Source organism: Cebus imitator, unplaced genomic scaffold (assembly GCF_001604975.1).
Source record: "Cebus imitator isolate Cc_AM_T3 unplaced genomic scaffold, Cebus_imitator-1.0 Scaffold440, whole genome shotgun sequence".
Taxonomy (NCBI): Eukaryota; Metazoa; Chordata; class Mammalia; order Primates; family Cebidae; genus Cebus; species Cebus imitator.
The window spans coordinates 481,332-495,828 of NW_016107755.1; the positions used below are offsets into that span (position 1 = coordinate 481,332).

Genomic DNA, 14,497 nt, shown 5'->3' on the forward strand with positions numbered 1-14,497 from the left:
AATAATTCAGGTTCCTTTCTCCCTTGGGTACTCTCCTGGGCCAATTAAGAACAGGCACATGGAGAAAGGAACCCAGAGTTATGCCATAATCACATGAAGATCTGTCCACATATGATGGCCCAAGGAGGTGGGGCCTGCCTATGACTCACCATTATCTACATAATGCAGCCCAACTATCCTGTTCTGCTTTTAGCTGTTCAAGACTTTTCCAATCATGGAAAAGCCATGTTTTCCCGACAGTATATTGACTCAATCACTGGGTGTAATGCCAGAGGAGTGGGACCTGCTTGACCTCTCTTCCTTGGTGTCCAGGTGACCAGAAACCCCTATGTGGCAGTGAGATCCAGACGTGAGAAAGCACAGCTCCTGTGTGGCCTCACGGGGAGTAGGTGCCTCACTGGGCTTTCTGAATTGTTCCAGGGTCAAGCCAGGAGGCATAAGCAACCTGCTCTTTATCCTTCCAACGTTTTTTTTTAGATATAACCCTATTCCTTTGATTAAAACACCTACAGTGGTGTCTTACATTTTTCTTCTTCTTTTTTTTTTTTTCTGGACAGAGTCTCTCTTTGCTGCCCAGGCTGGGGTGCAGTGGTGCGATCTCGGCTCACTGCAACCTCTGCCTCCCAGGTTCAAGAGATTTCCCTGCCTCAGCCTCCTGAGTAGGTAAGAGTACAGGCACGTGCCACCATGCCTAGCTAAGTTTTTGTATTTTTAGTATAGGTGGGTTTTCACCATGTTAGCCAGGATGATCTCGATCTCCTGATCTTGTGATCTGCCCGCATTGGCCTCCCTAAGTGCTGGGATGACACGCGTGAGCTACTGCGCCCGGCATTTTTCAAAGCATAACTCAAACATTTCTTCCTTTAGAAACCTTCCTGGGTCTCCAAAACAGGGGTCCCCAACCCCTGGGCCATGTACTGATACTGGTCTGTGGCCTGTTAAGAACTGGGCTGCACAGCAGGTAAGTGGCAGGTGACCAAGCATGACCACCTGAGCTCTGCCTCCTGTCAGACTGGCAGTGGCAGTAGATTCTTATGGGAGTGTGAACCTTATTGTGAAGTATACATGCGGGGGATCTAGGTTGCTCACTTCTATGAGAATCCAATGCCTGGTGACCTGTCAGCATATCCCATCACCCCTAGATGGGACTGTCTAGTTGCAGGAAAACAAGTTCAGGATTCCTACTGATTCTACATTATGGTAAGTTGTATAATTATTTGATTATACATTACAGTGTAATAATAGAAATAAAGTCCACAATAAATATAACGTGCTTGAATCATCCCGAAAACATCCCTCCCATCTTGTCTATGGAAAAATTGTCTTCTATGAAACCAGTCCCTGGTGCCTAAAACGTTGGGAACCACTGTCCTAGAAGAGTTTCCTGACTTTCAACATTTTGTACCTTTCGTTCCAAACCACAATAGTTATCTGAAAGTCTGTTTTTTTCACTGTTACTAAATCTTAGGTTCTGTCAGCACAGGAACCATTCCCAGCCCCTAGTCCCACCCTGGACCTTACAATGTTCTTTGAACACAGGAAGGGTTCAATAAATATTTGTTAAAATCCCTTGGAGTTTTGGCTTAAAAAGATTTAAGATCTAAAACTGAGGAAAGCCGACCTTTGAGGTAAGGCAAACATAGAATGCCAATATGGCGGAAGTAGAAATGGGCAAAGCAAGTAGAGAAGGAAACAGTTCACCCAGTTCACCTGGGACAGCAATGAGGAGCAACAGTTCCCCTTCAATTTTTTAAACACTAGCATGAGTTCAAATTTCCATCACATCTATACATTGACTTTCTTTCCATTAAGACTTCTTTGTTGCTAAAATGCAAAGATTCTGGGCTTACAAAGAAACTAATACTCTAGCAGGAATGCCTGAAATAAAAGTATCTACCACTAACTGAAACCTAACTATCAGGTTGCCCGTTTTGTGTTGCTCTAATAGAATAGCACAGATTGAGTAATCTTTAAAGCAAAGCTATTTATTTCATGGTTCTGGAGGGTAAAAAGTCTAATATCAAGATCCTGGCATATGGTGAGGGTGTTTTTGTGTATCATCTCTTGGTGGAGGCAAGTGGGTGAGTGAGGGCAAGAGGTTGAACTTGCCTCAACCTCAAGCCCTTTTATAATCAGTATGAATTCTTTCATAAGGTTGGAACCCCTGTGGCCAGCCATTAGCCTTCACTTCCCGATATGGTTGCACTGAGGATTCAGTTCCCAGCACATGCTTTTTAAAGGACACATTCAAACCACAGCACAGGTACTTTATATTAGCTTTGTAATAACCCTCCCAGGTAAACGATGTCACATACAAATCGAGGAACTGGAGCCCAGACAGGTGAAGCCCCACCATGTCACATAGGGAGAAATGGCAAAGTAAAAATTCACAGGAAGAGGAGAATAATCTGCTGTGACTGCTGCCTCAGGGACACACTGGAGCAGTGATTGGGCCCCCAAGGCCTCAGGTAGCCCTGGGCCTGTGGCTTTGCTGGGGGCAGCCCATGTGGCTGCTCGTGTGGGTTGGAGTCTGGAGCCTGAAGCTTTCCCAAGTGGGCATTGCATGTTGCTACTGACTCCACAGTTCTGGGGTCCTGCTCCCACCACTCCACAAGGCACTCTCTCCAGTGGCCTGGCTTCCACGGATACACTAGACATTTCCCTGGTGGGGGCTCTCTGTGGTAGCTGCACCTTACCATTTCCACTTGGCATCATTCATGTGGAAGGAAGACATGTCAGTGTGAGGAAGGGGTCATGGTGGGCACCGGGGGGTGCTGTGTCTCCACCTCCTCTTATGCTAATATACACAGGTATATTCAGATGCCTTTGCAGAAAGAGAAGGCAGAGTCTCTTGAGCTCATAAAGGGGAGGCGTGGAGGAATCCTTAATTTTCATCCCTCACGAAGTAGCTGTCTCAGGCTACAGAAGAAAATAGTCATGAACAAATTCAGATCAGTCACAGTAAGTGATGACACTGAACAGCTCACCATACACTCAAAAGTTCCGAATAAAAAAAACCCCATAACCCAGTCCTGACCCCTCTGCCCCACTCACCACCCACTTCAGACCCCCAGGGTCTTACCTTTACAAGCCAGGAGAGACACATCGGAGCCCTGGGCACTGTCGCTGCCTGGGGTAGAACAGAAACAGGACCCGGTCAGAGCCCGCAGGAGATGTGAGACAGGAGGAATTATGGGGTGGGTGAGCTCCTCCACACTCTGGGGGGGGTGAGTGCCCCCACCACTTACATGCAGCCTGAGAGTAGCTCCCTCCTTTTCTATCTGTGGGAAGAAAATGTCCTGTGAGCGGACAAGGAGAAGGCAGAGCCACAAGGTCCTAGAGGAACCCCCTAGTCTCAGACCCCAGAGAAGTTTCCAGAACTGTGACTGAAGACCCAGGGCAGGATCAGGAAACATCAGGAAAGCAGATGTGGGTCCTGGACCAACTGCCCTCCTAAGGACTGTCCTCAGTAGGGACCTTCCCTTGTGACCTGTGACTGTGGGGATCAGGTCCCCATCACCACAACCATCAAGGTGATACATCTGTCCTTCAATGTCATAGGTCCTTTATAAAAGAGTAAGTGCTGGCACACAGGGCCCATGCTGAGTAGGCCTGTGTGTGTGGATGGCGCTTCCCAGTAACTAAGCAGGGCACACTTCTACCTGGGGCTTGAAATCCCCAGTGGGACAAGAAAACTCAGACCCCACTGCTCACCCCTTCCTCACCTGAGCTCTTCTTCCTCCACATCACAGCAGCAACCACAGCTCCAGTGACCACAGTTCCAAGGACAGCCAGGGCAGCAACGATGCCCACGATGGGGATGGTGGGCTGGGAAGATGGCTCTGGGAGAAAACGGGAAGGTGAGGGACCCTGACCCCCAGGCCCCAGCCCCAACCCTAATAAAGGGCTCAAGAAGGGCTCCTGCTCTCCCTGAGATGTGACCTCCCATGCCCTCCTTACCCCATCTCAGCGTGAGGGGCTCCGGCAGCCCCTCATGCTGCACATGGCACGTGTATCTCTGCTCCTCTCCAGAAGACACCACCACAGCCGCCCACTTCTGGAAGGTTCCGTCCCCTGCTGGCCTGGTCTCCACAAGCTCCATGTCCTGGGTCTGGTCCTCCCCATCCCGCTGCCAGGTCAGTGTGATCTCCGCAGGGTAGAAGCCCAGGGCCCAGCACCTCAGGGTGGCCTCATGATCAGAGATGGGGTGGTGGATCACATGTGTCTTTGGGGGATCTGAGGGGAAGAGTCAGAAAATTCAGGCACTTTGCATCTCTCATGGGACAGTCCAGCAGTGCCTTTGTGGCCATCTTGAGAACAAAGAGGACAATTAGAGTAGAAGAGCACAAAACCTAGACACCAGCCTGGACTTAGGGGTCTGGGATAGCCTCTTATTCCTTGGAAAGTTCTAGAATTGGGGTGAGATAGCCCAGGATAGAAAGTGAAAAGGGATTTCTGGTTCTGGCCTGAGTGGATGCTGAATTATTGAGAAAAGTTAGTGTCAGACCTGCAAAGACACTTGGTGTGGGGCTGAGAACCAGGCAGGAGAGAAAGTCCCCCAAGATCCCTAACACTGGGAGTCAAAGAGAACTGCTGATCAGTTCATTTGAAGGATGGAATCTCCGACATTAGAGTCCTTAATTGCCCCTGAGAGGGGCTGGCACTTTAAGAGTCACTCTTTAGTACAGGATCTCCTGTACCCAGGGTGACAGCTCCCTCTCCTGATCCAAGGAACAAGGGGTATTCTGGCTTCCATCACTGTTTCTTCTACTCTTTGAGGTCTGTCAGCTGTGGGCACAGTCCAAGTCCAAGAAGGAGAAGGGAGCGTTGCCCTGTGGCCCATCTTACCCGCGCGCTGCAGCGTCTCCTTCCCGTTCTCCAGGTGTCTGAGAAGCCACTCCACGCACGTGTCCTCCAGGTAGGCTCTTTGGTGCTCCGCCTCACCGGCCTCCTCTGACTTGCGCTTGGAGATCTGAGCCGCGGTGTCGGCCGCGGTCCAGGAACGCAGGTCCTCGTTTAAGGTGAGGTAATCGTTGCCGTCGTAGGCGAACTGTTCATACCCGCGGAGGAAGCGCCCGTCGGACCCCAGGTCGCAGCCATGCATCCACTGGAGGGTGTGAGACCCTGGCCCCGCCCCTGCGGTCAGCCCCGCCCCCCCTCGCCCCGCCCCGCCAACCCGCCGGGATTTTAGCCTAAACTGAAAATGAAACCTGGTAAACGCGTCCGGGGCTCGCCCAGGTCGAGGGTCTGGGCGGGTCCCACAGACTCCGGGTGGACCTCGGACCCGGAGACTCGGGGTGACCCGGGCCGTCCGTGGGTGATGGGAAGGAGTCGTGACCTGCGCCCCGGGCCGGGGTCACTCACCGGCCTCGCTCTGGTTGTAGTAGCGGAGCAGGGTCCGAAGGTTCACTCGAAAACCCTGTGCGGTGTCCCTGGCGCTCTGTGTCTCCCGCTCCCAATACTCCGGCCCCTCCTTCTGCATCCACTGCGCCCGCGGCTCCATCCTCGGAATCGCGGCGTCGCTGTCGAACCGCACGAACTGCGTGTCGTCCACGTAGCCCACGGAGATGAAGTGGGGCTCCCCGCGGCCGGGCCGGGACACGGAGGTGTGGAAATACCTCATGGAGTGGGAGCCTGGGGGCGAGAAGGGGCTGAGATCCGCCGACCCTCCTCCCTGAGTGGCTCCTCGGGTCCTGCACTCCAGCGGGGCGGGCCCCTCGCTCCTCCCCGCAGAGGCCGTTTTCCTCCCCACCCGGCACTCACGCGCCCACGTCTCGGTCAGGGCCAGGGCTGCCGAGAGCAGCAGGAGGAGGCTTCGGGACGACATGACCCCATCCTCCGTATCTGCGGAAAACGAGTCGAGGGAGTGTGGGGACTTTATAGTCGGGAATCCTGGCCGCTGATTGGCTTCTCTAGAAACCCGACACCCAATGGGAATGAGAATTGAGTCTGCGTCATGATTGTCCAAGAAGAAGGACCCGACCAGGTTCCGAGAAGAAATGAAACTGCGGAGTGCGGAAGTCCCAACGCTGCGCCTCTCTAAGTCCCCAGACTCTGCCCTTGGGGCCTGAGACCATGAGAGCCACGCCCGAGGACCTGGAACACTGTTCTGCTCCCTCTCCTCCTGACCCAAGCGCGGTCTTTGTGACGCTATCAGTGGTTTTTTTCGGTGTGTGTGTGTGTGCGTGTGTGTGTGTGTGTGTATGTATAGTCGGATGTGTGTGTTGGGAGGTGTCTCGTTCTGTTAGCTGGCTGGTCTCCAACTTCTGGCCTCAAGCGATCCTCCCGTCTCGGCCTCAAAGTACTAGGTTACCCGCATGAGCCACTGCACCCCTTCTTGGTTTTTTTTGTGTGTGTATGGCTTTTTTTTTTTTTTTTTTTGAGACAGAGTTTCGGTCTTGTCGCCCAGGCTGGACTGCAATGGCGCAATCTCCGCTCACCGCAAACTACGCCTCCTGGGTTCAAGCGATTCTCCTGCCTCAGCCTCCCGAGTAGCTGGGATTACAGACATACACCACCATGCTAGGCTAATTTTTTGTATTTATAGTAGAGACGGGGTTTCTCCATGTTGGTCAGGCCGGTCTCAAACTCTTGACCTCAGGTGATCCGTCCACCTCTGCCTTCCAAAGTGCTGGGATTACAGGCATGAGCCACCGCACCCAGCCTTTTTTTGGGAGACAGGTTCCCACTCTGTCATCCAGGCTGGAGTGCAGTGGCGCGATTACGGCTCACTGCAGCCTCGATCTCTGAAACTGAAAGGATCCTTCCATTTCAGACTCCTGAGTAGCTGGGACTACAGATGCGTGCACCCACACCAGGCAATTTTTTTTGTATTTTGTAGATACGGGTTCCTCCATGTTGCCCAGGCTGGTCTCAAACACCTGGGCTCAAGCGATCCTCCCGCCTAGGCCTCCCAAAGTGCTGTGTTTCCAGGCATGAGCCTGCATTGTTATATACTGTATTTTAAATCCCAAAGTGCTGGGATTACAGACGTGAACCACCGCGTGCAGCAATCAGCAGTTAAGTTTTTAGGTTTCAGTATCTCTGTACACTCTTAGGAATTAGTAAGGACCCAAGTAAATTTTGTTTCTGTGGATTACATGAGTATTTATCATATAGAAAGGTGGGAGTGTAAATTAGTTCAACCGTTGTGGAAGACAGTGTGGCGATTCCTCAAGGACCTAGAAATAGAAATTCCATTTGACCCAGCAATCCCATTAATGGGTATATACCCAAAGGATTATAAATCGTTCTACTATAAGGACACAAGCACACGAATGTTCATTGCAGCACTGTTTACAATAGCAAAGACCTGGAACCAACCCAAATGCCCATCGATGATAGACTTGACAGGGAAAATGTGGCACATATACACCATGGAATATTATGCAGCCATCAAAAACGATGAGTTTGTGTCCTTTGTAGGGACATGGATGAACCTGGAAACCATCATTCTCAGCAAACTGACAGAAGAGCAGAAGATCAAACACCGCATGTTCTCACTCGTAGGCGGATGTTGAACAATGAGAACACATGGACACAGGGAGGGGAGCACTACACACTGGGGTCAGTTGGGGGGAAATAGGGGAGGGACGGTGGGGGGTGGGGAGTTGGGGATAGATTGCAAGGGGAGAGATGCCAGATGTAGGTGATGGGGAAGAAGGCAGCAAATCACACTGCCACGTGTGTACCTATGCAACAATCTTGCATGTTCTTCACATGTACCCCAAAACCTAAAATGCAATAAAATAAATAAATGGGGGGAAAATAAAAAATCTACAAGTTTTCAGCAAAAAAAAAAAAAAAAAAAAAAAAAAAAGAAAACGAATCATTTTTAATTTTTGCAAAATAAACAAGCTGGGCACGGTGGCTCGCCTGTAATCGCAGCAGTTTGGGAGGGCGAGGTGTGCGGATAACGAGATCAGGAGTTCAAGACCAGCCTGGACAACAATGTGAAACCCCGTCTCTACTAACAATACAAAAATTAGCCAGGAGTGGTGGCACATGCCTGTAATCCCAGCTACTGGGAGGCTGAGGCAGAAGAATTGCTTGACCCCAGGGGGTGATGGTTGCTGTGAGCCGCGTTCCCGCCACTGCCCTCTCGCCTGGGGGACCCAGTGAGACTCCGCTGCGGGGGGGTGGGGAACAAACAAACAAACAAAAACAAACAGAATCTGCTTCAAGAAGTTGCCTTTGTTACGGCCAAGATAGTCGGGCCAAATGACTTCAAAAAGACCTGACACTTCATTATAATCCCGTTTCCAGGCTAAATGGCACTCCCATCAGTTCCAGGACAGTTGACAATCTCCATGACAATGACTAGAAGTCCAAAAAGGACCGAAAGGAAAGCGGCATTACCGGTTTGGAAAAGTTCACCCCTTTTTTTCCTGTAAAACTTATGAACATTCCTCCCCTCACTTTTAATGCCCAACCCTATCATTGGAGCCGTCCTACATTTTAGCCCCTCACCCCTCACTAGCTGAGAAGTTGATTTGGGAGAGCTGTTCCCGCCTTTCCAAGTCCTGTGAAGGAATAAAGCTTGCTGTGCCTGAGGCTCACTTTCGGTTTCAAGTATTGGCTCTGCGACTCCCAACGAGGAAAGATCCCACCTTCTGCAGCTACCAAGATTTTTGTAACAAGGAGAGTGATTATTTTACATTTTTGTAAGTGTCATTCTTGTCTCATAGCATACATTCTCTTATTTACTTATTTTTAAAATTTCAACTTTTATTTTGGATACCGGGGTACAAGTGCAGGTTTGCTGCGTGGGTATGTTGTCCGGTGCTGAGGTTTGGGGCATGGATCCTGTCACTCAGGTAGTGAGCACAGTACCCATAGGTAGTTTTTCAATCCACTTCCCCACACTCTTCACTCTGACGTTGCCATGTTTATGTCCATGTGTGCAGTGTTTTGCTTCCAAACATAAGTGAGAAGATGCAGTACTTGGTTTTCTGTTCCTGCATTAATTCACTCAGGATTATGGCCTCCAGCTGCATCCCAGCCATTCTCTAACTTTGATTGAAGTGTATATTAAAAAATATATATATATAGCCTTACACGACTATTGAGTTGAAAAGGGAAGGATTATTATTGCTGTTGTTTAGAGACAGGGTCTTACTGTGTCACCCAGGCTGGAGTGCAGCAGCAGCATCATAGCTCACTGCAGCCTCGAACTCCTGGGCTCAAGGGATTCTCTCACCTCAGCCTTCCCAGTAGCTGGAATGACTTGTATGAGCTTCCATGCCTGGACTGGATGGATTATTTTTAACAACTCTACATGTAATTATGGATAGTCATCTTTCACATTACACAAAAACTATACAAGTGGTAATTTCCTTTTTTTTTTTTAAAGCAAATAATCCATTTTTTGCTTATTCAAATTTTATTTAAAAAATTTCTAAATTTCAATAGTTTTTAGGGAACAGGTGGTGTGTGGTTACATGAATAAATTCTTTATTGGTGATTTCTGAGATTTTGGTGCACCCAGCTCCCGACTAGTGTACACTGTACACATTGTGTAGTCTTTTCTCCCTCACCTCCCTCTCACCCTCCCACAGGGAGTTCCCAAAGTCCATTGTGTGATTCTCATGCCTTTGTGTTCTCATAGCTTAGCTCCTACTTATAAGTCAGAACATACGACGGCTGGTTTTCCATTCCTGAGTTAATTCACTTAGAATAATGGTCTCCAACTCCATCCAGGTTGCTTCAAATGCCAAATAATCCCATCAAAAAGTACACTAAGGACATGAATAGATAATCCTCAAAAAATATATGCAAATGGGTCGGGTGTGGTTGCTCACGCCTGTAATCTATGTGCCTATTTTTATACCAGTACCATGCTGTTTTGGTGACTATAGCCTGTAGCATAGTTTGAAGTCAGGTAACGTGATGCCTCTAGTTTCTTTATTGGTTAATCTTGCTTTGGCTATGCAGGCTCTTTTTTGGTTCCATATGCATTTTAGGATTGTTTTTTCTAGTTCTGTGAAGAATGATGATGTTATTTTGATGGGAATTGCATTGCATTTGTAGACTACTTTTGGCAGTATGGTCATTTTCACAATATTGATTCTACCCATCCATGACAACCAGATGTGTTTCCATTTGTTTGTTGTCATCTATGATTTCTTTCAGCAGTGTTTTGTAATTTTTCTTGTAGAGGCCTTTCATCTCCTTGGTTAGGTATATTCTACGTATTTTGTTTTTGCAGCTGCTGTAAAAGGGATTGAGTTCTTGATTTGATTCTCAGCTTGGTCGCTGTTGGTGTTACTGATTTTTCTGCATTGTTTTTTGCACCCTGAAACTTTACTGAATCCATTTGTCAGATCTAGGAGCTTTTTGGATGTCTTTAGGGTTTTCTAGGTACATAATCATATCATCAGCAAACAGTGACAATTTGACTTCCTCTTTACCGATTTGGATGCCCTTTATTTCTTTCTCTTGTCTGATTGCCCTGTCTTGACCAATATCCCTGATGAGCATAGGTGCAAAACTCTGCAACAAAATACTAGCTAACTGAATCCAAAAGCATATTTAAAAGATAATCTACCATGATTAAGTGGGTTTCAAACCAGGGATGCAGGGATGGTTTAACATACACAAGTAAGCCTGGTCATGGTGGCTCACACGTGTAATCCCAGCACTTTGTGAGGCTGAGACGGGTGGATCATTTGAGGTCAGGAGTTCAAGACCAGTGTGGTCAACATGATGAAACCCCATCTCTACTAAAAAAAAAAAAACGAAAAAACCCACAAGTCAATAAATGTGATACACCACATAAACAGATTTTTAAAAATCATATAATCATTTCATTAGATGCAGAAAAATCATTTGACAAAATCCAGCATCGCTTTATGATTGAAATCCTCAGCAAAATCGACATAGAAATCCATCTATGACAAAACTACAGCCAACATTATACTGAATGGGGGAAAGATGAAAACATTCCCCTGAGAACTGGAACAACACAAGGATGCCCACTTTCAACACTTCTATTCGACATAATACTGGAAGTCCTAGCAAGTGGTAATTTCTTAGAGGTTAGATACAAGCTGAATCCCTATCATTGAATATTTGTATTCTGTTACATTAAAATAGGTTGGTCTGTCTTGCCCATTGAATGGATCTTGTACTAATGACTAATGCAGTGGTGTGATTATAGCTCACTGGGTCCTCAACCTACCACCTCAGCCTGCCGAGTAGTTGAGACCAACGTCAGATGACACCATACTAAGTTATTAAAAATTTTTTTTGGGCAGATGGGGTTCTCCCTGCGTTGCTTAGGCTGGTCTCGAACGCTTAGACTCAAGTGATCCTCCTGCCTTGGTCTCCTAAAGTGCCAAGATTACTGGCATGAGCCACTGGGCCTGGCTGCTACTAATTTTTTTTTTTTTTTTTTTTTTGGAGACAGAGTTTCACTATGTCACCCAGGCTGAAATGCAGAGGCATGACCCCAGTTCACTGCAACGTCTGCCTCCCATGTTCAAGCAATTCTTGTGCCTCAGTTTCCCAAGTAGCTGGGATTAGAGGGCCCCACAGCCAGGCCTGGCAAATTTTTTGTATTTTTAGCATAGACGGTTTTACCACATTGGCTAGGCTGGTCTTGAACACCTGGCCTCAAGTGACCTGCCTGCCTTGGTTTCCCAAAGTGCTGGAATTATAAGTGTGAGCCACCATGCTCAGCCCACTAGTAATTTTTAATGTTGATATGTAACCTGCAACTTGACTGAATTTGTTTATTAGTTCCAACAGTTTTTTGGTGGAGTCTTTAGATCTTTCCAAATGAAAGATTATATCATCTGCAGACAAGGATAATTTGACTTCTATTTCTTTCTCTTGTCTGATTGCTCTAGCTAGGACTTTCAATACTACCTGTCTGTTGTCTTGAAATCCAGTTTGTTTGATATAGGAGAGTTATGCCTTCTCTTTTTGGTTTCCATTGGCATTGAATATCTTTTCCATTCCTTTATTTTCAGTCTATGTGTTTCTTTTTTTTTCTTTTTTTGGACATGACCTTTATTGAGCTTATCCACCAGAGTGGAAATAATGTCTGTACAAAACCAAATGGTTGTTACTATAAGTTTTGCATCACAATTAAAATCCAAAACAGTCAACTCAGTCAAAACCCACTACTTCAGAATCAATAGCTTCTTTGTAACACTTAAATATGGTTAAGACTCCAATGCAGAAATTTCGTTGGTTGGAAAGCTAATTAAACTTCCAACTTGCTCAAATAGAGTTACAAAAGGCAAAATTGTGTTTTCCAGAGATACAGTCCACTGGAACCACCAACACTGGACAGCTGTTAGAGTATTTAGAGTCCTGAGATAACAAGGAATCCAGGCATCCGTTAGACAGTCTTCTGTTTTCCTTTCTCCCCAATCAGAGATTTGAGAGTGTGTGGAATGACATAACCACCAGCAATTGTAGCCTTGATGAGAGAATCCAACTCTTCATCTCCACAGATAGCAAGTTGTAAGTGACGAGGGACTTTAAGTCTTTTTATTTATTTATTTATTTATTAATTTTTTTTTTTTGAGACGGAGTTTCACTCATGTTACCCAGGCTGGAGTGCAATGGCGCGATCTCGGCTCACCGCAACCTCCGCCTCCTGGGTTCAGGCAATTCTCCTGCCTCAGCCTCCTGAGTAGCTGGGATTACAGGCACGCACCACCATGCCCAGCTAATGTTTTGTATTTTTAGTAGAGACGGGGTTTCACCATGTTGACCAGGATGGTCTCGATCTCTTGACGTCGTGATCCACCCGCCTCGGCCTCCCAAAGTGCTGGGATTACAGGCTTGAGCCACCGCGCCCGGCCGACTTTAAGTCTTTTGATGCATTTCTTGCCAGTTCCCGCATCTCTGTGGTGAGGTACTCCAGGATGGCTGCGCTGTACACAGTGGCAGTCATGCCCACACATCCGTGACTGTCGTCCTAGGTTTCAGGTGTCCATGAATACAGCCCACTGGGAACTGCAAGCCGGCTGTCTGCGAGTGGGAAATCGCCTTTGTCTTGGCCTTTCCGGGGTCCTTCCCAGCCTTACCGCCAGCCATTTCGAATTCTGCTGAAGCTTAAGCAAGCATCGCAGAGAAGGAGCTGATTAGACCCACGGCGAGATCCCGCCACCTACTCCTCTGTGATTCAAACTGCCCAAAGTATTTCTTTATAAGCAACATGTGTTTCTTATAGGCAAGAGATCATTGGGTCCTGTTTATTTTATCTATTACTGAATAGGTAATTTGATTGGAGAGTTTAGTCTGTGAACATTCAATGTTATTATTGATAAGCGAGGACATTTTATTATTTGTTTTCTAGATGTTTTGTAGTCTTTTCTTCCTTCTTTCTTTTCTTCATGTCTTCTTTTTAGTGAAGGTGATTTTCTCTAGTGATATGATTTAATTTCTTGCTTTTTGTTTTTGGTTATCCATTGTATGTTTTTCGATTTGAGGTTACCATTAAGCTTGCAAATAATATCTTACAACCCATTATTTTAAGTTAATAACAACTTAACACTGTTTGCCTAAACAAACAAGCAAAAAGAAAACTAATTTAAAAACCCTATACCTTACCGTCATCTGCAGCTTTTTAGCTTTTGTTGTTTCTATTTATATCTTATTGTAAAATCCATGTCTTAAAAATCTGTTGCAGTTATTTTTTTATTGGTTCATCTTTTAGTCTTTCTACTTGAAATTTATACACCACAGTTCCCATGTTATAATATTCTGTTTTTTTCTGTGTACTTACTATTACCAGTGAGTTTTGTACTTCTGATGATTTCTTATTCCTCATTAACACCTTTTTCTTTCTGATTGAATACTCCCTTTAGCATTTCTTGTAAGACAGGTCTGGTGTTGATGACATCCTTCAGCTTTTGTTTGTGTAGAAATGTCTTTTTCTCCTTCCTGTTTGAAGGATATTTTCATTGGATATACTACTGCAGGGTAAAAGTTTTCTTCCTTCGGAACTTTACATATGTCACGCTACTCTCTCCTGATCTATGAAGTTTCCACTGAAAAGTCTGTTGCCAGATGTATTTGAGATCTATGGTATGCTATCTGTTTTTTTTTCTCTTGCTGCTTTTAGGATCTTGTATTTATCTTTGACCTTTGGGAGTCTGATTATTAAATGCCTTGAAGTAGTCTTCCTTGGGTTAAATTGGCTTGGTGTTATGTAACCTTTTACTTGGATACTTGTCTTTCTCTAGGTTTGGGAAGTTCTCTCTTATTATCCCTTTGAATAAACTTTCTACCCCATCTCTTTCTCTACCTCCCCATTAAGGCCAGTAATTCTTAGATTTTCCCTTTTGAGGCTATTTTCTAGATCTTGTAGGCCTGCTTCATTCTTTTTTGTGTCCTCTGTAATTTCAAACAGCCTGTCTTCAAGCTCACTATTACTGAAAAGTTTCTTCTTTTTAAAATCAATTCTGCTATTAAAAGACTGATTCATCTTTCAGTATATCGTTACATTTTTCAATTGCAGAATATCTGATTGATTTGTTTT

General features: G+C 46.2%; 1 protein-coding gene and 1 pseudogene across 1 annotated transcript; both read right to left on the reverse strand.

Moving 5' to 3' along the window:
- Positions 1–1,964: 1,964 nt before the first annotated feature.
- On the reverse strand, positions 1,965–5,932 carry LOC108290634 (saoe class I histocompatibility antigen, A alpha chain-like). The gene is made up of 8 exons (XM_017510528.2): positions 5,764–5,932; positions 5,365–5,634; positions 4,849–5,124; positions 3,961–4,236; positions 3,726–3,842; positions 3,249–3,281; positions 3,083–3,130; positions 1,965–2,919 (listed from the first exon to the last, which is right to left on the reverse strand). The coding sequence occupies exons 1-8, from the start codon at positions 5,825–5,827 to the stop codon at positions 2,915–2,917; spliced, it is 1,089 nt and encodes a 362-aa protein (XP_017366017.1). The 5' UTR covers positions 5,828–5,932; the 3' UTR covers positions 1,965–2,914.
- A 6,324-nt stretch (positions 5,933–12,256) lies between these two features.
- LOC108290645 lies at positions 12,257–13,062 on the reverse strand (annotated as a pseudogene).
- Positions 13,063–14,497: the final 1,435 nt, after the last annotated feature.

What these genes read in the sequence shown, in the direction of transcription:
- LOC108290634 (XM_017510528.2), bottom strand. Translation starts at nt 5,827, where the DNA reads ATGTCGTCCCGAAGCCTCCTCCTGCTGCTCTCGGCAGCCCTGGCCCTG. An exon ending in GCCCCTCACGCTGAGATGGG is followed by an intron (nt 3,843 to 3,960) that starts GTAAGGAGGGCA and finishes GTTTTCTCCCAG; the next exon opens with AGCCATCTTCCCAGCCCACC. An exon ending in GAGCTACTCTCAGGCTGCAT is followed by an intron (nt 3,131 to 3,248) that starts GTAAGTGGTGGG and finishes GTTCTACCCCAG; the next exon opens with GCAGCGACAGTGCCCAGGGC.